General features: G+C 34.3%; 1 protein-coding gene across 2 annotated transcripts in view; it reads left to right on the forward strand.

Annotated features, from left to right (window-relative positions):
• The window catches only part of LOC129220147 (rabphilin-1-like), a 105,795-nt gene that overhangs the window by 21,721 nt on the left and 59,751 nt on the right, over positions 1-24,323 (forward strand). For both annotated transcript variants that reach the window (XM_054854499.1, XM_054854498.1), the window contains exons 4-5: positions 2,471-2,600; positions 13,115-13,201. In XM_054854499.1, the coding sequence (XP_054710474.1) occupies positions 2,471-2,600; positions 13,115-13,201 (217 nt within the window). The remainder of the gene's footprint in view (positions 1-2,470; positions 2,601-13,114; positions 13,202-24,323) is intronic.

Genomic DNA, 24,323 nt, shown 5'->3' on the forward strand with positions numbered 1-24,323 from the left:
CCTTCATTGACTGGGCTATGATGTACAAAAAAAATTGTCTTCATCATTTTTTCAACTTTATCAAAGCTTGCTTTCCGAAAACAAATGCACAAGTCACTTAAAAAAAAAAAAAAAAAAAAAAAAAAAAAAAAAAAAACACGAAATCGCTTTAAGTTTAAATTTGTAAAATTGTAAATTTTAGAATTGTAATATTGTAAATTGTAATATTGTAATTTATGTTTCGCAATTAGTCTCATGCAACTCGTGATAAAAGTCGCATGTTTCTTCACATGGCTCCACTATAGATGAAGATTGAAACTTCATCTAGAATGAATTTTATGTTTGCTTCAGAGAATTCTTAATTCCAAATTTTCATTATCAATTATCATTACTCTTCATAATATATATTTTTAGTACTTTCTTTAACTATAGATAAAGAAAGTATAAACCTTTGTTTTATGGCCTTTGTTTATCAATGGGTTTTATATTTAATCGTTTGTGTGGGAAATTGCATGAAATTTATTGCTTTTCCCTTAACTTTTCCCTGAAGAACAAATAGAGTAAATCAAAGATTTGGAACCCCTAAGTTAGACCACCCCTAAACAAAACCACCACTAAACAAAAAAAAGCATAAAAACCTGTTCACTTAGTGAGACGATATACAAAGTTAATAAAGTACAAATCGATTTAAATGTGAGTATGATATTTGAAGAGTTCCCTCAATTTTATCAAACCTGAACTTGATTAACATTAGACCGCCGAGGAACTATGCTGTTTTAAACAAAAAAAGACTTTTCCTTATCGATACAGGCAGGGGCGTGCACAGAAATTTTGGAGCCCATCACAAATGACTTTTCCGGGCCCCTCTTCGTATTGTTTACCCCTATATTTCACCGTTAGTTACAAAAATATTGGGCCCCCTCCAGGCTCAGGCCCAGGCCAACAGGTGTCCCTCCCCCCTCTCTGTGCACGCTCCTGGCTACAGGTGTCTTCGAGTATTTATAGAACATTGTACAAAGGAAAAACAAATCCGACGAGTCAGAACCTACCCCCTTTTTTTTGAAGCCTGCTAATTAATATAACCCTAATTTCAAATTGGACTGGCGGCATCGTGAAATAGTAAATCCAGAATATTGGTCAAACTTCAGAAATCATACACAGTTATAATCTATATTATTAAAGAATATAAATTAAATCGTGGGGGAGGGGTGTTCTATATTCAATTCCCCCTGAATTGAACACTTAATATATTCAAAAATTGGAATATTAAATAAAGAACTTTATATTTTAGTGCCTAAATAAAGTTATTTATTAGTAAATAAAATATTAAAGTAATTGATTCAACTATTAAAGTAGCAAAATATATTTATTTACTGCTTTGCTACGCAGTAATAAATACATTAGTAACACCTATAATAAAAAATTACCATGCGGCGCAGCATTGAGAAAATTAATCATCCATATGCCGAGAGAATTAAATATTGTTCAAGAGAAAGCCAAAACCTTAGGTGTGAAAATACACCGATTAGAGCAACACCACGTGACCATGACGCATGAAATTTAAAGTTTCTTGGATTCTCCGAGACCCCTTATCAGATCCAGATCATCTGGGAAGTATACCCTTCCAAACAAAAAAAAAAAAAAAAAAAAAAAAGAATTTCAAATCGGTCCAGTAGTGTTGGAATAATTCAAAAACACACATAAAAAGCCGCAATACGAAATCATAACCTCCTTTTTTGAAGTCGGTTAACAAGCTGGACAGGTTGTGGTAAACTTTGAATGTATTTTTCGGGGATATTTCGATAATTGGGAATCTGGTGATCTTTCTTCAATGTCATCAATTTTTGGCTCCAGTGACCGCGCGAGAGGTGTTTTTCATTGAAAATCAAAACAAAGAGTTTGGAAACATCTATTCACATAGGGTTACTATAAATCAGCAGGGTTACCAAAATAAAATTATTAACACCAAAAATGAGGCTACCGCGCCAGATTTCCAATTATTGAAATATCCCCTATTTTTCTTTTGAAAATGAACAGAAATTTCAAAAGAGCCATAACCCAGTAACTGAACTCGGTCAATCCTTTGAAATATGACATGCTGAAGAGAAATACCTTGCATATAGAACCAAGCAAAAAAATGTTATCATTGATTTCATGTACTATTTTTTCAGATCAGAAAATTGAAGTTAAGCAATAATCATAATAAAATTCATGCCACAGGGGGGTCAGCTAACCCTTTGCCCTCCCCTTGAATCTGCCCCTGTTCCCAGTGTACCACCACCTCCTATATAACATGTAGGAGGTGGTGATTATTCCTATCGGAACCTATATTTTCTATTAGTACCAACGTGTTAAAGGAATGAACTCCACCAATATTTTATATAGACCCGCGTCTATTTAAATTGCTGTTTTTGATAATCATCTTGATATTTAATCTGAAGTGCGTATAATTTCCCTTTCAAAAATTCATTTTTTAATGCATTGTGTTTAGGAAAATGGTATGCAGGTTGAACAACATGACCCAGAACACTTTGGGTGACGGCAGAAAAACTTGTGCTATGTGTGCAGCATCTGTTGGACGGTTTCGAGCAAGTTTCATTCGGTGTTATGATTGTACGAAAGTATGCTCCATTTTGTGTCTCACATACACAACACGATTTCCAGCGAACATTTTCTGAAAATCTTAATCCTTTAATAGTAAGGTTGGGTGTCTTAGCAAAATTTAAAATTTAAAATACTGTTATATTTAATACTATTAAAAGTTGTAGCTAAGTAACTTATCTTTCTGTATCATCGCTACTCCTGCTGAACGACAAAAAACTGAACATCAAACCGGGTATCGATAAATTCGTAATTTTCCAGGCTACATGTTTAGCTAGGTGGGATAATTGTAAGACTTTAATTAGTAGACATATTAATTAAAAACGTCGTTTTTATTTCGTGGTTTTTCCATCGGAGCTGCTCGTTAGTGGCCAAAGCGGAAGTGAATACGTAACTGACAACCCACCAAAACCTGAGTTAAACACTAATTTAACAAAACACGAAAGTCTTTAAAACTAAACCTACTCAGTTACGTTAGGGAATAGTTTATAAAAGGCCCCGACTTCAAATGGTTATTAAAAATTAAGAGAGATCGTATATAATTAGTTAGGTATTAAAATAATTTATCATTTAGTAATTAAAATCAGTGCTCATTTTATAATTGAGTGTTTAGTTTAGTTGATTTTTGTACTGGAATTGTAAAATAAATTTGATTTATACGTTTGGGTAGGAAATCATATAGAAGTATGACCAATTATTTTTTACTTTTTTGTTCCTCTTTGTTTTTTGAAGTCGGTTCTTTTTACTTTCTTCTATATCTAATATATAGAAGGAAGTATTGGATTCGTGCAAATTTTCGAATTTCGAATTTTGACGGATTCGAACGTTTTGAGGTGTGCTGAGTCCATTTCGACTATTTTTGGAAAATGTCTGTCTGTCTGTGTGTGTGTGTGTGTGTATGTGTGTGTGTATGTGTGTCACGTCTGTGTGTGACCAGTTTTTTGTGGCCGCTCACAGCAAAAACTACCGCATGAAATCGAACGAAATTTGGTACACATATGTGCCCCTATCTGAACTTGTGCCCATTGCTTTTTGGCGCGAATTCCTCCAAGGGGGGTGGAGCAATGGGACGTTTTTTGAGTTACGCGTGCTTGCTATTCCTCAGAAAGTAACTGGCGGAATCAAACAAAATTTGGTCCATACGTTGCCATTAACAGGAACAGGTGCTGATTCAATTTTGGTGTCAATAACTCAAACGGGGGTAGAGCTATAGAACGTTTTTTGTCGTCAATTGTGACTGCTGTATCTCAAGAAATAACGAACGGAATCAAACAAAAATTTTTTGACAAGTAGCCCTTAGTGGATATAAGAGCTGATTTTATTTTGATGTCAACCATAGACTAATAATAAGGGTAGACCGAGCTATGGCAACCCTTTTGCTGCTCATAAACCAAACCATGTGACTGGTGGATATCCTAGCAACAGCGGGCGTTAATCGTAGCAGACGATCAACGCCAACGCGAAATAAAATAAATAGAATTTATGGAACACGGAAGAATGATCTTTTATGGAGTCCGATTTGTAAATTTGTTATTCTAAGTTGTAAATATTTTGTTAATATAGTGAGTTTTTCGTTTAGATAGTATTGTGCATTTTCTTTAGTCAATTTCAATAACTCTATAAGCAATAAAAGATACAAGCGACCAAGAAGAATCAGCAAACGGTAAGATTTTTACCTACAGTTTCAATTTAAGATACCGATTAGTACATTTTTGCGTTAACGCAAAACGTTAAAACGTTTACGCCATTTCGTTCACGCCAACGCTGACAGCTCCAAATGAAATAAAAGTTACCGAAAACTGATCAAAAACTATTACTAATGTCAAAATAATGCATAACTAAAAAAAAACAGTTCAATCTCTGCACCTGGAAGTTTTTTTTAATGAAAACACATTGTCTTAAAATACATGTCGAGTGCCAAACTATAGATAATGCTGCCATCTAGCAACCATGCTGCCAAAGTCTTCGCCAAGCCCTTCCACTAGTCACATGATACATCTATGAACCAATTTTCTTCATCAGCAAGAATGAGAAAGCTCGGTCTACTCTTATTATTAGTCTATGATGTCAACAGCTAACTAGTATGTTGTGGCCATCACGAAACTTTCTTCTATATTTTTATTTTTTTTTTTTCTGATCCCTTCCCATGCCTGACGAGGAAGCAATATTCCCAACAAAAACAAAATTACACATGTAAAAACTAGACGACCATCCCAATGTCTTAATTATTGCAAAAGCAAAGCAAAGAGCGAAAATTGAAAGTTATTTTAAAATCCTTGCTTGAATTAATTACAAATATTTTATTTGTTAACAAACATAAGATGGCAACAGTTAAACATTTTAAATCATTGAGATAATATTTCCGATCATTTCCATACAATTAAAATCACGAGAAATACGCAGACGACAATCTATTACGATTTATCTTTCTTATTGTTGCAGTAATAAAGCTATTTTTATTCGCAAAAAAAAAAAAAAAAAAAAAAAAAAAAAATCAACACCTCTTGGAGCGATTGGCGTCAAAATTGAACCAAAGTCTGTTTACATATGGATTAACTTATATTCCAAATTTCAACCAGAACGTAGTATTACTTCTTGAAATAGGGCACTCACAATGGAAAACTAGTATGTTATGGCTATCACGAAACTTTCTTCTATATTTTTCTTTTTTTTTCTGATCCCCCCCATGATTGACGAGGAAGCAATATTCCCAACAAAAACGAAATTACACATGCAAAAACTTGACCACCATCCCAATGTCTGAATTATTGCAAAAGCAAAGCAAAGAGCGAAAATTGAAAGTTATTTTAAAAGCCTTGCTTTAATTAATTACAAATATTTTATTTGTTAACAAACATAAGCTGGCAACAGTTACAAATTTTAAATCATTGAAATAATATTTCCGATCTCGCAACTCCAACGAACTATAGGGGGCACTGAAGTCACTGTCTAATGGCGGACGAAAAAACTAAAACAAACGCACGTGGTAACGAAGAAAATGCTAATAAGCCTAGTACATTTAGTTCGTATGCATGATTTTTTCGCTTTATTCTTTTTAAATTAATTTTCAAAGTCTTGTGGATATTCTGGCCCACGTAGAAAGAAATGAGAATTCAAGAAGCATTACTAAATGTCAAAGATTAGTGCAAAGAACGTAGTTCGTAGTTCTAAGCAGCTATTTCCACGATGTTGAATTCGATATTTATCAATTCTTGATAAAACTAAATAATAATTGTGGCCTGACAAGAATAACAATTAATGCTAGAAAAATTAATTATATGACATTACGAATTATTGTCAAAAGAAGATGATACTTCTTTGCCTTGCTTGGCTAGCGCTTATTGTTTTGCATTTGTAGCCGAGTTATTTCTCTCAATTCCCGAATCGGTTAATTTAAAATTTTTGTTTCGATGGTTCTAATTCCTGAGTTATGATTTAATTATGTCATGCTATGCAAATCATCAACAAAATTCTCACGGTGGTAGTTTTCTTTTCAGTTTGATCTACCATAATTTCTTTTTATTTATAGAATTCTGTAATGTTTCTACCATTTTATTCCACTCATGATAAAAATTAAAAATGGTTTAACCGCAACATGCGGAATCTCGCCAAGGCTACTTTGCTCGCACAATACTAAAACTGTAACCCTAAACAAATTTGGCAAAACCTTTCATGAGCTGAGAATAAAAGGAATAAAGTAAATTCTTTCTCGCTTAAACATTTTTCATTTTGTTCTACGATAATATATTCAAGAAAATATTTTGCATACTCTCCATTCCAACTAAATGCTGCTGTAAAATATGGTTAGTTTAATTAATTTAAGATTTAAAAAAAAAACCCATATTCTTACAAATTCATACAAAACAATAAAAAATTTTACCTTGTATAACGTTATCCAATTTAGAATAGAATTTTCACTTTCACCATTTCTCAACAACTCATATTTGAGAAGGAAATAATGAAAACTAACATTATTTTGAGAAGCTCGAGAATACTACTAAGGGACGAATTAATTTACGTAGCTGAAAGCAAACTAAGACACATCGATTGCGTTAATAAATACTCAGAACAAACTACCTGTGTTTACGTCAGCAGACATACGCGGAACGCAACGTGGCAATGTTTTAGTTTCATCGGCAGTTTTATAAATCACCGCAAGGTAGCGTATTCGAGCGCTGGAGTTCCGAATTTCCATACAATTAAAATCACGAGAAATACGCAGACGACAATCTATTGCGATTTATCTTTCTTATTGTTGCATTAATAAAACTATTTTTATTCGCTAAAAAATAATGATAATAAAAATAAATCAGCACCTCTTGGCGCGATTGGCGCCAAAATTGAACCAAAGCATGTTTACATATGGATTCACATATATTCCAAATTTCAACCAGAACGTAGCATTACTTCTTGAGATAGGGCACTCACAATGGAAAAAAAGAACGGGCGATTGTGCTACCCCCTTTTTAGCTGTTGACACCAAAACAAAATCAGCTCTTATACCTACTAAGGGCTACTTGCCGATTCTTTCATTCCGTTCATTATTTCTTGAGATACAGCAGTCACAATTGACGACAAAAAACGTTCTATAGCTCAACCCCCGTTTGAGTTATTGACACCAAAATTGAATCAGCACCTGTTCCTGTTGATGGCAACATGTAGACCAAATTTTGTTTGATTCCGCCAGTTACTTCCTGAGGAATAGCAATCACGCGTAACTCAAAAAACGTCCCATTGCTCCACCCCCCTTGGAGGAATTCGCGCCAAAAACCAATGGGCACAAGTTCACATAGGGGCACATATGTGTACTAAGTTTCGTTCGATTTCATGCGGTAGTTTTTGCTGTAGAGCGGCCACAAAAAACTGGTCACACACAGACGTGACACACATACACACACACATACACACATACACACAGACAGACAGACATTTTCCAAAAATAGTCGAAATGGACTCAGCACACCTCAAAACGTTCGAATCCGTCGAAATTCGAAAATTTGCACGAATCCAATACTTTCTTCTATATATTAGATATAGAAGAAAGTAAAAAAGAACGGGCGATTGCGCTACTCCCTTTCTAGCTGTTGACACGAAAATAAAATCAGCTCTTATACCCACTAAGGGCTACTTGCCGATAAATTTTTCTTTCATTCCGTTTATTGTTTCTTGAGATACAGCAGTCACAATTGATGACAAAAAACGTTCTATAGCTCAACCCCCGTTTGAATTATTGACACCAAAATTGAATCAGCACCTGTTCCTGTTGATGGCAACATATGGACCAAATTTTGTTTGATTCCGCCAGTTACTTCCTGGGGAATAGCAAGCACGCGTAACTCAAAAAACGTCCCATTGCTCCACCCCCCTTGGAGGACTTCGCGCCAAAAACTAATGGGCACAAGTTCACATAGGGGCACATATGTGTACCAAATTTCGTTCGATTTCATGCGGTAGTTTTTGCTGTAGAGCGGCCACAAAAAACTGGTCACACACAGACGTGACACACACACATACACACAGACGGACAGACATTTTCCAAAAATAGTCGAAATGGACTCAGCACACCTCAAAACGTTCGAATCCGTCAAAATTCGAAATTTGAAAATTTGCACGAATCCAATACTTTCTTCTATATATTAGACTAGCGAAAATACCCGGCGTTGCCTGGGTTAGTAATAATTATGAGAAACAATCGTTACTTGCATTTGTTTTCTGTTTTAAGTGAAAGAATTTAAAAACACACCTTTTTGACGTGATTTAAAATCTAGATTATTCCTTACACATAAAACTAAAATAGCAGTAAGTAAAAAAGAGTAAAATAGTATTTATTTAGAAACGAAAACACAAAATTTAAGCATATACAAATTTGAAGAATTTCCGAAATATGAAATTAAACTTCACATGTTTAACAAGATTTACCAATTAATACTTTTTTTTTACATGGAGTCTTACCTTCTCTGTATGTCTATTCATGTACAAATTGCTTTAAAAAAATGTAGCCGCGCGCCCGCAATCCCTATACTTGCTTTAGTTATTTTGGAAAATTTCAATTATTGTGGGTTCTTGGTGCGATTTAAAATGTTACCGAATTTGCGGGAATCGTTTTGGGATGCCTTGGATAATGCTCCCCATCCTCTTACTTTGTAAAAAGGTATGTTACTAATTTTTGTTAAAGAGATATTGTCGCCAGATGCTGAGATACTTTTGGTCACCATATAATGGCGCTAAACAATTTCATTTGAAATGTTTCCAAAATAAGTAGTAAAATTTGGTGATGGGATTATTTTACAGTAAAAAAAGTTTTTAAAGATTCTTTGATTGGCGATATTTTGTTTACATGGTGAAAGCTGACAAACATTATTCCGTAGTCTTTGGCTTCAAAAACCGTCACAGTTGAAAAAACTGCCAAATGCATCCGCTACTGAAATCTTTCTGCATAAATTTTGGCGAGGTTTCTGCTGTTAGATTGTATAATAATTACGTGTCCAATCAGCACAAATAATAATTAAAAAAACCCCATTAATTACACTAAAGTTTCGTTCAAATGGAAAATAATCAGCCAAATCTAGTTATTATTAGCCAATCTTGTTGGAAAAACGTTACTTTAAGATTTGACTTGAGAAAAGCCTCAAACAGTCAGACGAAACACAAAAACATTCAACAATTCTAACTATGAACTGGGAGTTGAGATGATACACTAAATAATGAATCGGGTTGAGGAAAGCCTTCGAACATGGAACAAAAAAAGCCCATAACTCGTTTTTCATACAACTTAGAACTTTCTAGCAGATGCCATCTTCAGCAGAAAAATAAGCGCTTTCGATGGACACATAATTTTAATATGTGCACGTATTTTTTAACCGTCATATTGGGGCATTTATGCGAAAATTTGGACAAATTGGAATAAAAAAGGAACTATCAATCGGATTTTTATCGAACTGGTCTACAAACCTCCCCAGTACCAAAAAGAACAAACGGTGAAAGTTTCAGCCAAATCTGCCGGGTAGTTTCTGAGATCTTAGGGAACAAATTTACCAAAGTCCATTTTTACTTTCTTCTATATCTAATATATAGAAGAAAGTATTGGATTCGTGCAAATTTTCGAATTTCGAATTTTGACGGATTCGAACGTTTTGAGGTGTGCTGAGTCCATTTCGACTATTTTTGGAAAATGTCTGTCTGTCTGTGTGTGTGTATGTATGTGTGTGTGTGTGTATGTATGTGTGTCACGTCTGTGTGTGACCAGTTTTTTGTGGCCGCTCTACAGCAAAAACTACCGCATGAAATCGAACGAAATTTGGTACACATATGTGCCCCTATGTGAACTTGTGCCCATTAGTTTTTGGCGCGAATTCCTCCAAGGGGGGTGGAGCAATGGGACGTTTTTTGAGTTATGCGTGATTGCTATTCCTCAGGAAGTAACTGGCGGAATCAAACAAAATTTGGTCCATATGTTGCCCCTAACTGGAGCAGGTGCTGATTCAATTTTGGTGTCAATAGCTCAAACGGGGGTTGAGTTATAGAACGTTTTTTGTCGTGAATTGTGACTGCTATATCTCAAGAAATAACGAACGGAATCAAACAAAAATTTTTTGACAAGTAGCCCTTAGTGGGTATAAGAGCTGATTTTATTTTGGTGTCAACAGCTAAAAAGGGGGTAGCGTAATCGCCCGTTCTTTTTTTCCATTGTGAGTGCCCTATCTCAAGAAGTAATGCTACGTTCTGGTTGAAATTTGGAATATATGTGAATCCATACGTAAACAGGCTTTGGTTCAATTTTGACTCCAATCGCTCCAAGAGGTGTTGATTTTTTTTTTTTTTTTTTTTTTTTGCGAATAAAAATAGTTTTATTAATGCAACAATAAGAAAGATAAATCGTAATAGATTGTCGTCTGCGTATTTCTCGTGATTTTAATTGTATGGAAATGATCGGAAATATTATCTCAATAATTTAAAATTTTTAACTGTTGCCACTAATGTTTGTTAATAAATAAAATATTTGTAATTAATTCAAGTAAGGCTTTTAAAGTAACTTTCAATTTTCGCTCTTTGTTTTGTTTTTACAATAATTCAGACATTGGGATGGTCGTCTAGTTTTTGCGTGTGTAATTTTGTTTTTGTTAGGAATATTTCTTCCTCGTCAAGCATGGGGAGGGATCAGAAAAAGGAAAAATATAGAAGAAAGTTTCGTGATGGCCACAACATACTAGTTATATATATAGATATAGAAGAAAGTAAAAAGGGGGTAGCGCAATCGCCCGTTCTTTTTTTTCCATTGTGAGTGCCCTATCTCAAGAAGTAATGCTACGTTCTGGTTGAAATTTGGAATATATGTGAATCCATACGTAAACAGGCTTTGGTTCAATTTTGACGCCAATCGCTCCAAGAGGTGTTGATTTTTTTTTTTAGAGTAATCACGATTGCTTATTGCTTTCATTTCACTGTCTTTGGCGTTGTGGTTCCTTTTTCAGCTTGGACCAGGCCTGCAGCACCACCGTCCACCGGCGGCGGCGCGGCTGGTCCTGAGCACTGTCCCCCGAAATCCACATTTGCTGGGCGGTGGCGTCCATGTCCCACACACACGAACGCCTACACACACGCACACGAACGCCTACACACACACACACACACGAACGCCTACACACACACACACACGAACGCCTACACACACACACGAACGCCTACACACACACACGAACGCCTACACAGACACACACACGAACGCCTACACAGACACACACACACGAACACCTACACGCACACGCACGTACACAACACTCACTCACACACATGCATACCATACACTTACGCACCCACACACATGCGCCTACACAAACACACACGCTCGTGATTGCGAAAAACATAATTTGAATTCAAGATGCCAAAAATTCAAATTAATTTTTTATTTATTTATTTATTTATTTTTTTTTGCGAATAAAAATAGCTTTATTAATTCAACAATAAGAAAGATGAATCGTAATAGATTGTCGTCTGCGTATTTCTCGTGATTTTAATTGTACGGAAATGATTGGAAATATTATCTCAATGATTTAAAATTTTTAACTGTTGCCATCTTATGTTTGTTAATAAATAAAATATTTGTAATTAATTCAAGCAAGGCTTTTAAAATAACTTTCAATTTTCGCTCTTTGCTTTGCTTTTACAATAATTCCGACATTGGGATGGTCGTCAAGTTTTTGCATGTGTAATTTTGTTTTTGTCAGGAATATTGCTTCCTCGTCAAGCATGGGGAGGGATCAGAAAAAGGAAAAATATAGAAGAAAGTTTCGTGATGGCCACAACATACTAGTTATATATATAGATATAGAAGAAAGTAAAAAGGGGGTAGCGCAATCGCCCGTTCTTTTTTTTCCATTGTGAGTGCCCTATCTCAAGAAGTAATGCTACGTTCTGGTTGAAATTTGGAATATATGTGAATCCATACGTAAACAGGCTTTGGTTCAATTTTGACGCCAATCGCTCCAAGAGGTGTTGATTTTTTTTTTTAGAGTAATCACGATTGCTTATTGCTTTCATTTCACTGTCTTTGGCGTTGTGGTTCCTTTTTCAGCTTGGACCAGGCCTGCAGCACCACCGTCCACCGGCGGCGGCGCGGCTGGTCCTGAGCACTGTCCCCCGAAATCCACATTTGCTGGGCGGTGGCGTCCATGTCCCACACACACGAACGCCTACACACACGCACACGAACGCCTACACACACACACACACACGAACGCCTACACACACACACACACGAACGCCTACACACACACACGAACGCCTACACACACACACGAACGCCTACACAGACACACACACGAACGCCTACACAGACACACACACACGAACACCTACACGCACACGCACGTACACAACACTCACTCACACACATGCATACCATACACTTACGCACCCACACACATGCGCCTACACAAACACACACGCTCGTGATTGCGAAAAACATAATTTGAATTCAAGATGCCAAAAATTCAAATTAATTTTTTATTTATTTATTTATTTATTTTTTTTTGCGAATAAAAATAGCTTTATTAATTCAACAATAAGAAAGATGAATCGTAATAGATTGTCGTCTGCGTATTTCTCGTGATTTTAATTGTACGGAAATGATTGGAAATATTATCTCAATGATTTAAAATTTTTAACTGTTGCCATCTTATGTTTGTTAATAAATAAAATATTTGTAATTAATTCAAGCAAGGCTTTTAAAATAACTTTCAATTTCGCTCTTTGCTTTGCTTTTACAATAATTCCGACATTGGGATGGTCGTCAAGTTTTTGCATGTGTAATTTTGTTTTTGTCAGGAATATTGCTTCCTCGTCAAGCATGGGGAGGGATCAGAAAAAGGAAAAATATAGAAGAAAGTTTCGTGATGGCCACAACATACTAGTTTTATTTGGAAATAATTCATTCAGATTTTGTAAACTGTGTATTTTTTTTTTCTTCTTTGGAATGAAAAAAAAAAAAAAAAAAAAAAAAAAAGCCATGATTGTGACATTATTTGCACTTTTACAGGCGGTGTGTGAAAAGTGCAGCATCGATACTCATAGCAACTCAAGCGAGATTTTTATGCTGTGCAAAATTTGTGCCGAAGATAGAGAAGTACGCATGTTTTTTTTTATTTGATGTTAAAAATTTACTGTTTAGTCGTATCTAGTGTTTGCAATACCGGTATACCGAGTACCGGTATTTGCTGAGGTAAAATGCCGATATTTTCGGAAAAGTACCGGTTAGATGAAAATAATAAATATCTTTTAATTAAAGTGTTTCAATTCAACTTATTAGATACCTATCATTATTTTTAATGTGCATTTGAAATAATGGCAGATTTCTTTTTCGATTGGACAGTACTATCAATTTATTGACGTTAAAATTTGACTTGAATAGCACGAACTGATGGAATATCAATGAATAAAAGTAGAGGAAAGATTACAAAATAATATTTTCATTACTAGATGATGTGAGGAATTGCATTTTCGTGTTTTAGTGTGTAACTTGTTAAGAGAGTGGTTATGTCATCATGTTGAAAGAGTTTCAACTGCAGGAACTTTTTGTACTAAAATGAGTTCCAGGTGAGTTCTGTAACTAATTTGTGCATAATCAAAGTTGTGTGTTCATTACTGTTATTTTGTTGCACAGTAATATTTATTTGTTTCGCTTTTTTATGTTTCGATTATTTGTGCATGTTATGTATGTTTGAATGTTCTGCCAAAAGGATATAAATTACTTTTAAATATTTAAAAAAACAAAAAAAAAAAAAAAAAAAAAAAAAAACCGCCTTCAAAAAACACCTCGGAACTAAAAAGCAAAAAATAACCGATTACACTTACATACTATTTCCTACCCAAACCTAGAAATGAAATTTATTTTACAATTCCAGTACAAAAATCAACTAAACTAAACACCAAATTATAAAATAAACACGGATTTAAATTTAAATACGATGAATTATTTTAAATACCTAACAAATTATATACGATCTCTTACTTTTTAATAACCTTTTGAAGTCGGGGCCTCCTATAATTACTACCTAACGTAACTGACAACCCACCGAATCCTGAATTAAACACTAATTTATCTAAACATGAAATTAGTCTTTAAAACTAAATCTACTCAATTACGTTTGGTAGTAGTTTATAGGAGGGCCCGACTTCAAAAGGTTATTAAAAATTAAGAGATCGTATTAGTTAGGTATTAAAATAATTCATCGTATAGTAATTAAAAATCAGTGTTCATTTTATAACTGGATGTTTAGTTGATTTTTGTATTGGAATTGTAAAATAAATTTGATTTATACGTTTGGGTAGGAAATAGAATGCAGTTATTTTTTGCTTTTTAGTTCCGAGGTGTTTCTTGAAGGCGATTTTTTTTTTATTTAAAAGTAATTTATTTTTTGCTTTTTTGTGGTGTAAATGTAAAATAAGTTCGTAGGATAGAGTATGTGGTACATGACGTTGAGGTCTTTCTTACGTGCATCTCGAGTAAGAAAGCGTGGAGCACATGAGTCTGAAAACAACTAAGATGAGCACGATAGAGAAAGAAACAGACCGCAGCGTCTCGGAGACTTTCGACTACTGTGCAGAAAGACTCTTTCAAATGCGCAACTATGTACAAGAAAATTTTTTGTTTTCATCATTAGTTCGACTCAACAAATGCACGAGTCACTAAAAACAACATAAATCGCTTTAAGTTTAAAATTGTAATATTGTAAATTTTAGAATTTTAACATTGTAAATTGTAAATTATATTTCACATCAATACGTATCACACAACTCTCGATAAAGCTGTCATAGATTTAGAATAAAAAATTTTTGAAAAAAAAAATAGAACCGACTTCAAAATTGCTCTAAAAAGTGAAAAATAATTTTATTCTTTAAACACCATCGATAATGCTTTTAAACATAATTTTTGAAGTTGGCGCAAAAACAAAACGTAAAATCCAGTGTAACCATGCTTCGTTCATATTTTTTTTCAGAAAAGCATCCAAAGTTACGAACGAAACATTTATATCGCTATTCAAATATGTTGTCATCAATGCATAATGTATAGTGAAGAAACTGGGCCTGGTTAAATTTATAGTTGTATTTGAGTTATGGCTGTGAATGATTTTATCTATCGTTTTTGCGCCAACTTCAAAAATTATGTTTAAAAGCATTATCGATGGTGTTTAAAGAATAAAATTATTTTTCACTTTTTAGAGCAATTTTGAAGTCGGTTCTATTTTTTTTTCAAAAATTTTTTATTTCATTCTTTTTAGTGTAAATGTAAGCATTTCAGAGATAATAAGAAGTTACCATCACGAAACTTCACATTTTTTTCTTAAAAATGCTCCATACTAAAAAAAAAAAAAAAAAAACTATTGACACGCGTTAAACTTTAAGCGATTGGCACTAAAAACTTTTCTTTGTTCCTCTCTGGAAATCATGCGTAGTTAATTTAATTATAACCATTTAAGTATTACGTTTTTCCTAACTAATTTACATTCCACAGCATCTAAGTTGCTCATGATGCAATCCTGTATTTTCTTACTTAGCCCCGATCATCTGTTATCGGCATAGATGATTACGATAAAAATACCACAGAGTAGTTGAGTCAAACCTAATGGTAGCATTGTGAAGGCTAAGCAGATCCTAATCACTGCATCACCTCGCTTCCAGGTTAGGTTTACCCCTACTATGGAGCAATAGCACTGAAGAAAGGAAGTTTTTGATAATTCACATAGGGTTACTATAAATCAGCAGGGTTACTAAAATAAAATTATTTACGCCAAAAATGAGACGACAGCGCCAGATTCCCCATTATCGAAATATCCCTTGAAGAAATTTGATGCTTGCTTCAGAGAAGCCTTCATTCAAAATTATCATTACAATTTCTATTAATGTTACTGTTATATGGCACCAAACTTTTATAACAATGAGTTTCATATTGTCGCGTAGATGAAGATAGCGAAGACAATGTGAAAGCCAAATGAAGCGAATACTCGTTAGTCTCAACTCGAGATCTTTATTCAGAACCACGAATGAACGTTACATCTCCTTATATACAACTTGAGAAAGTGCTGGAACTTTCCAGACTTGGAAAGATACAGAAATTAATAGAACATTCGAGAAAATACGGGAAACAGTAGAAACGAAATTTTAGTAAAATTCACTTTGTCCTAGTCGGGATTTGAACCCGGGTCGCTCGTGAGGGAGGCGAGAATTCTACCACTGAGCCACCGTTATCCACGGATGAAAAGTGCGAACTTCGCTACAATATCATTTTAATCATTTAATAGGGAAATTGCATAAAATTTACTGTTTTTTGCCCATAACTTTTTTTCTAAAGAACAAATATGGTCAAACAAAGTAATGGGACCTAAGTTGAGCCACCCCCTATCCATTAAAAAAATAATCATCAAAATCGGTTCACTAGGTGAGGCGCTATGAGTGGACAAACAAAAAAAAAAAACATACATACGGTATGAATTGATAACCGCCTCCTTTTTGAAGTCGGTTAAAAAAAGAACTTTGCGAAAGGACGAGTATACGTAGCTCTCAACAGAGTCAAGACTTGAAGTAACAGCTCGATCTGATTTAGAAATCTTTAAACTTTTAACTAAACCTTACGATGAACGAGCATTAGCAGAAATGCAATAATTGATACATCTCATTTCTGATGAAAAGTAGACTGGATTCAGTATTTATTTAGAACCATTGAAATGTTTTACGGTTTCCCAAACTACAAATAAACTGTAAATTGCAAGTCGTAAAATTGTAAATTATAAACTGTAACATTGTAATTTGTAAAGTTGTAATTTATGTTTCGCAGCAATACGTGTCATGTAACTCGTGATAAAAGTAGCATGGTTTTTCAAATGACCCCATTATAGATAAAGATAAAAATTTCCACTAGAATGAATTTTGTTTGCTTCAGAGAATTCTTGATTCAAAATTTTCATTATGATTAATTTTAATAATGATGTTTTTTAGTACTGTTAAAGGTTCCGGTGCGACTTCCAACTCTCTTGAAAGGACGACACAGTTCTTGAGAAAACACAGGAGATTTATTTACACTATGTACAGGAAAGATCGTTAACAACTGCTAAATTAATCATCAGCAATTAAGCAAATATCAATTAAACACCGTAAGCACAACGGTCACACACGTGTTTACTTCCAAATACGCAAAAACGCAGCGAAAAAGAAGGCTAATAGGGTAGACCGACCAGTGAATGAACAGTTAAACACAATTTCATTTTTTAAAAATCCTAGTAATTTTAAACTCTATACTATACAGATCGTGATAGTTAAAACATTTTAATTGATCTATGTAAATATCTCTAAAAAATCGCGGGAACTTAAATGGTACCGCTTCCGACTTTTTTAGGTGTTTAAAGAAAAAATGGCGCAACGACCCTGTGAATGAACACCTCGAACCAGTAAATGAACACAAAATTGGTCCAGTGAATGAACATGATAAATTTTGATTCAAAAAGAAACTAAGTTTCTTTGAGATCTATCTATCTATCTATCTATATATATATTTTTTTCTATCTAGCTACTTATCTATCTATCCACTTATCTATCTATTTATCTACTTTTCTATTTTTCACTTGCTATTTTCGATCATCCTTTGGTTTTTTTTTTTCTCATTTGTCTTTTTTTTTTTTGCAAATTTTACACGCATAAATTAAAATTATGTGCGCTCTTAAATTGTCTTAAAGTTGAATCTGAATCACCGATTGAGAGTGATTGCTGACGAGATGAAATGTTTTCGCCACAGCAAAGTGCGTCCACATACCAGGCAAAACGGGAACTGTCAGGGATTTTGAAGATTTCAATGAGAATGGGAATTCTGCAAAGAATCGGAGGCAAATTTCAAGCTGGTTTGAAACACTGATGGGCAACTGTTCCAGCAATTTTGACATGTTTCTGGTAAAAGATTCTAAGACATGAGTAATTACTAAATTCCAATGACTTTCAATCTTACACTCGCTCGAATGGAAATATGGGGTGAGTTGGGGGGGGGGGGAGAGACAGAGAGAAAGGAAACGAAAAAGTAACAGCAGCACGAGTTTGCGAAAAAACTCGGCTCTTACAAATAGGGGAAGTCCGCAAATTCCCACTATAACTGAAGTCTTAAAACATTTATATTTTGGAAAATCTAGGGGGGGGGGGGGGGGGTACTCAAGGGTTCCAGAATAAAAAATCGTAAAACTTATTTGTAAGCCATTTTTGAATCTAGGAGTGGTTCGGGATTTCTCCTATGCAAACTCTAAAAAAAATGTCAAAAAGGGTTAGTCTGTCTTTAATGATATAAAGTGGGAAGGGTGAGGTTTAAAAAAATTAATCAGAAACTGGAGTCTTAAAAACACTAATTTAGGCAGTCTTTGGTAAATTTATGAGAAATATTCTAACCTAAAAATGTTTTGTAGCTGATGTATTAATAACTTTGTAAACTGTAGGTATTAATAACTTAAATAACTTAAGACAAAGGGCATTTGGGACCCTCTCCCGAAAAATGTTTGTAATTAAAGTCTTAAAACTTTTAGGCTGTCTTTGGTAGTCTAGTGGGGGGAGGGGGGGGGGACTCTCTTTAGGCGAAATTCCGAAACTGGAGTCTTAAAAGCGCAACTTTAGACCATCTTTAATGAGCATAGAGGCGGAGGATGGGGTTCGGGTTCCCCCTTCCCCTTCAAAGCTGAAGTATTCAGAACTCTGCTTTAGGTAATCTTTGGGGAACTTAAGAAGAAATTCGATGACTTTTTCTCAATAAATGTTAGAAATTAAATTTTTCAAACTTCAGTGATGAAAATGGGGAACCACAAACTTAAGTCAAATTTAGTGAACTTAGGGGAAAGAGTTTGGGGGGGGGGGGGGTTCTCTTCCTCGAAGATTTCTCCATGCTGAAGTATTGAAATACTACTTTGGCTATTTTTGAGTGAGTTAAGAGTTCGGGAACTCGGGGCTGTTTTTCGAAACATTTTCGAAATTGAAGTCTTAAAACTTTGGGTTGTCTTTGGCGACTCTTTCAGTAGAAAAATAAATCTTAAACACACTTACGCTGCCTTTAGTGTATCTGCTTCACACAAGGAGAGTTCCGCCGCCCAGCTCAAAAAATTTTTGTTTCTGAAGTTTTAAGAAGTCTATTTTGAGCTATCATTGGATGACTTAAGTGGGAAGGGAGTTGGAAGATTTTGTCGAAAGGTATTAAAAATTTAAGGGGGGTCATAAGTCATGTATATAGGTAAAGGGTTCTGTTCCTTGAAAAAAAAAATTAGAACTGAAGCCTTAAAAACTCAAATTAAGGGTGTTTGTGGTGATCTTAGAAGAAGGGGTTCGGGAATTCTCTTCCGAAATTTTTTTGATGCTGAAATATTTAAAACTTTTTCAGGCTGTATTTGAGTGCCTTTTGAGGGATATTGAGGGGGGCTTTCCCTGGAGTGAGGAACGAGTTCCCCTATAGTTTTTTTTTTAAAATAATGAATATTGGATAGTGTTCCTCGTTTCAAAAATATATCTACTTCACTGAACCTCCCCCCCCCCTTTCTCCAATATTTTTGAATATCGCCCAATCTGATTTTGAGACTCAATTTGAAAATTTTCATGTCAGAGAGTCCCTGAACCCCTCAATTACCTGAACTTTACTAAAATGGCCTACCATTGCTTTTTTTGGACTTCAATTTAAAAGATCCCCCGTTATTGGCGGTTTTTACATTTTTTAGAATTACGATATCAAAATGCTTAAATATTACAACTTAACTGGGTCCATTATCTGGGTTTTATGCTTTTGTTAAAAAAAGACAAAAGCATAAAATTCAGATTAAACGCAGATTCCAATTATTGGCAGGTACTGTCCCGTGGAAGGCTAATTATCGGAACTTGTTTTCCTAATTAGTCGAGGCGAAACCCCCTGCTTTTAGTTTTAGGTTTGAGCTCTAGTTTATTGTTTTTAGCTTAGCAAATGGTGCGTTTGCCCATTGTTACTCTATATTACATGTACTGGAACTTAAGCATTCTCTTCTAGTTTATAGTTAAAATTTTGGTCTTTTGACCATAATTAATGAATTCTCCACGGCTGATGAGCTCTGGATTCACTCTTTTTCTATTCCTACTTAATAGCTGTTTGCATTTTTCCTTTTTATCATCATTTGTTATTTATAATTTGTTTAATATTTGTAATTCTGTTTGCTTAATTTTATATTTACTTGGCTTTTTAGTTTTGCTGCGTTGCGCATCTATGGGCTCTTGGTGTGGTCTTTTCAATATTTTTCACTTTTATTATTATTTTATCTACTTATCTATCTATATATCTACTTATCTATATACTTATCTATCTATATATCTACTTATCTATATACTTATCTATCTACTTATCTATCTATCTATCTATCTATCTACCTGCTTTTTTACCTGTCTATCCATCTACCTATCTATATCTATCCACCTATCTATATCTATCGGTCTATCTACCTGTCTATATATCTACTATCTATCTCTATATCAGTCTCTCTACCTAGCTATCTATCTCTATCTTAGTCTCTGTATCTACCTATCTATCTATTAACCACTACCTATCTATTTATCTATCAATAATTCTATCGATCTATCTATCTACCTACCTATTCTAGCTCTATATTTATCCACCTATATATCTATTTACCTCTTACTTTTGATATATCTATCTCTATATCTTCCTCTATCTATTTATCTATCTATTTATATACAAACATACATACATATCTACCTATCTATTCTTTCTCTCTTTGTATATATATTTCTATTTCTCTATCTCTCTATCTACCTGTCTATCCATCAAGAGAGATAAAGATATAGAAAGATAGATGTAGGTAGGTAGTTTAATATACAGATAGAGAAATACCTAGATAAAAGATAAAACTCAGTAAAAAGTGCATTGTTTGCAAAGACAAAAATAAAGTTATTATAAAGTATATAATTAAATACATAAATAAATATGCATATAAAACTATCTGCAGTACAAAAAAGAACGAAAATGAAAATATCTCAAAGAAACTTCAAATTTCTTTTTAAATCAAAAGAAATTTTGCCATTGTTCATTCACTGGGTTTTTGCACTTTTTCGTACCCAGTGACTGAACACCCCTCTACCTGAAAATCTACGCATTTTGAATTGACTGAAACACTTTAAATCCATAGCCTAAATATGTATACTTAATTTTTTTTTTCGTAGAGTTAAAAAATAAAATTTATCGATAAAAATAATTTGTATCGAAATAATTGCTAGCACGAAACCAGCCTTATTATTTTGAAAGAGAGAAAGAACGATTCACGGCAGTAAAAATTTCAAATTTTTTCCAGGAAAAAAATACGTATCCAAAGTAACCAATCAGGTATCAGATAGCTTAGAATATCAATAAAGAACGCTTTTGTAGTGAATTTATTCAGAAAAAATTTTTGGAATCTTATTTATTTTTAAAGATCATGACGCACTGTTCATTCACTGGGTGGTGTTCACTCACTGGTCGGTCTACCCTACACACAGAGCAAAATACATGCTCTCAGCCCAACGGCTCATGCTGCGCGGCTGTTTATAGATATCGAAAAGTTTCCACAGTATTCCAAATGCTTCTCGTATTTTCTTTTCGTTCACAAACTTTATCATTCAGAAATGAGGGGACGTATACTTCAGCCGAATGTACGGGGGCTGTATATTCATGACAAGAAACTATTTACAGGTTACGTTACTACAATAATTTTAGGTGAAAGATAATTTAATAAATGCCAAATTTAGCTAGATTACGACAAATTAACCACAAATGCTATTTACAGAATTTGTTACAGTACTTTCTTTCTCTGTGGGTAAAGAAAACACATACCTTTGTTTTAATTCGTTTTTCGTAAAGTAACTGAGTAGGTTTAGTTTTCAAGACTAATTTCGCGTATAGTTAAATTAGTGTTTAATTCAGGATTTGGTGGGTTGTCAGTTACGTTATGTAGTTGTTTATAGGAGGCCCCGACTTCAAAAGGTTATTAAAAATTAAGAGATCGTATATAATTAGTTAGGTATTTAAAATAATTCATCGTATAGTAATTAAAATCAGTGTTTATTTTATAATTCGGTGTTTAGTTGATTTTTGTACTGGAATTGTAAAATAAATTTCATTTCTATGTTTGGATAGGAAATAGAATGTAAGTGCAATCAGTTATTTTTTGCTTTTTAGTTCCTGGGTATTTTTTGAAGGCGTTTTTTTTTTAATTTAAAAATTATTCTATGTATTCTGTATTGTAATGAAACATATATTATGCGTAACGAAGGCAAGACACTTAGATTGTAGTCCTCATCAAAATAAATCCGTGCAATAAGCACCAAAAGAAAGAGAGTCTACTAATTCGATTTTCATCTGTAACATGTTGAATTTGTTTTTGCCTTGATTCAGGGGACTGACTTTCGCGACGTGTACTTTATTGAGAAGCTTTTTTAGTTTGGCGAGAAAGATTTGATTGACGACGTTTCCGATTTCGCGTCATTATGTCAGTTATACAGGTTGTTGTCAGTTATACAGCTGTACTGTTATATATATAAAACAATAAGGGAAACATGAAAATATTCCGAACCAAAATATTTTTCGGAACTGAAATCCATTATAGGCTATTTTTGGGAAGGAAGGATTTTGAAGCTCTTAAGCGAATATTTCTAAAATCGCAATTTTATATTATCTTTGGTGACGTTAGCAAAACTGGGAAGCTTCTACTGATCTTTCGGAATTTTTTTAACATTAATATCTAAAAAATATAACTATAGACTTTTGTCCACCTCACCTCTACGATTGATGGATATGCCCTAGCGCCGTAAAAAGTATCATAAGCCTGGTAGTTCTCCTTCGGAATTCGTTAGAAATATAAGTCCCAAAATCGGATTTTAAAGCATTGTTTGATAACGATGAGACTAAGAGCGGGTGGGGGTTCAGTGTGCCCTCACGAACTGTGTTTTTGAAACTGAAGTCAATTTCAGGCTAGTTTAGGCAGGAAGCTGTGGTTCCACGGAACCGTCTAAAAACGAAATTTTCAGGTATAGTGCTTGCGTTGGGCAAAAGGGGGATCCGAGGTTATTCCCCAAAAGTTCTTGAAACTGATGTTTGAAAAACGCAATTTTAGTTTGTTTTTCAATACGTTAAGTGAGACGGGGTGGAATTATGGGCTTCTCTAAAGACGCTAATCGAGACTGTCTTTGGTAGTAAGCTTGCGAATGGATTTCGGGGTCCTAAACTGCAAAAATTTCGAAAAATGCCAAAGCAATTTTATATGACGCTTGATGATAGGAAGGGCTGTCGTCTAAAAACACGTTTAGGATTTCGGAGCCAACATTTTTAGGTTATGTTTGATTAAGTTAAGGTGGAAGAGGTGAATTAGAGATTTAATTGGATCCTTAAGATCGATGGTTCAACCAGCGAAATTTTCCGAAAGTAAAGTCCTAGAAACGCAATTTTAAGCCTTCTTTAGTTTCGTCAAGAAGGTCATGGCATCCTTTTGGATCTTCGCTTTGGAGACACATTTAAATTTGCTTCCCGGGGCAATGGCCCTGTCCTCCTACCTGATCTGAAACCGGGCAGTTCATTCAAGATTTTAATCAGAAAAATTGTCGTAAAGGGGAAAAGTACAACATTTTAGTTCGTCATTCATATATTTTACTCTCAGGGGAGTTGAAATTTTCCACTTTCTCTTCACGCATCCACAATTGTTAAACACAGAGTTTGTTATATAGTTTTTTGTTTGAAATGCTTGCGACAGTATCTAATCAGTATAGCTTTTTTTTAAATAAATAAATATGTCTTCATTGTTTAGGTTTATAAAAGCTCGGGGGGGGGGGGGGGTAAACATTAGGGGCCGTCCTCGGTGCTCCTTTTAGACGGCATCATTTCATGCTTCAGAAGGGGGCCTTTCCCTTCCCCTGTATCCATGCCTGATTACCGGTTCGAAAAAACCTTCCGACCTTTTCGAAAAAAAGTCGATGAATAATTCTTTTTTTATTCGAAATTGACGTTTTGAACCCAAAAACGGATATTTCTACCCCGTTTCTTTAAAATTATCGAAGATCATCTAAAATTGCGTTTTGAGTAGTGATGTTCCGGATATCGGTATATCGGTATCCGTATCCGTGGGTATCCGATTCAAAATAAAAATCTGTATCCGTATCCGTTACTTTTTTGACGGATCTAAAACGGATCTTTTCTATTCTAAAAATTCTTAAATATTTGAGTAAAA

This window comes from Uloborus diversus, chromosome 4, assembly GCF_026930045.1.
Source record: "Uloborus diversus isolate 005 chromosome 4, Udiv.v.3.1, whole genome shotgun sequence".
Lineage (NCBI taxonomy): Eukaryota > Metazoa > Arthropoda > Arachnida > Araneae > Uloboridae > Uloborus > Uloborus diversus.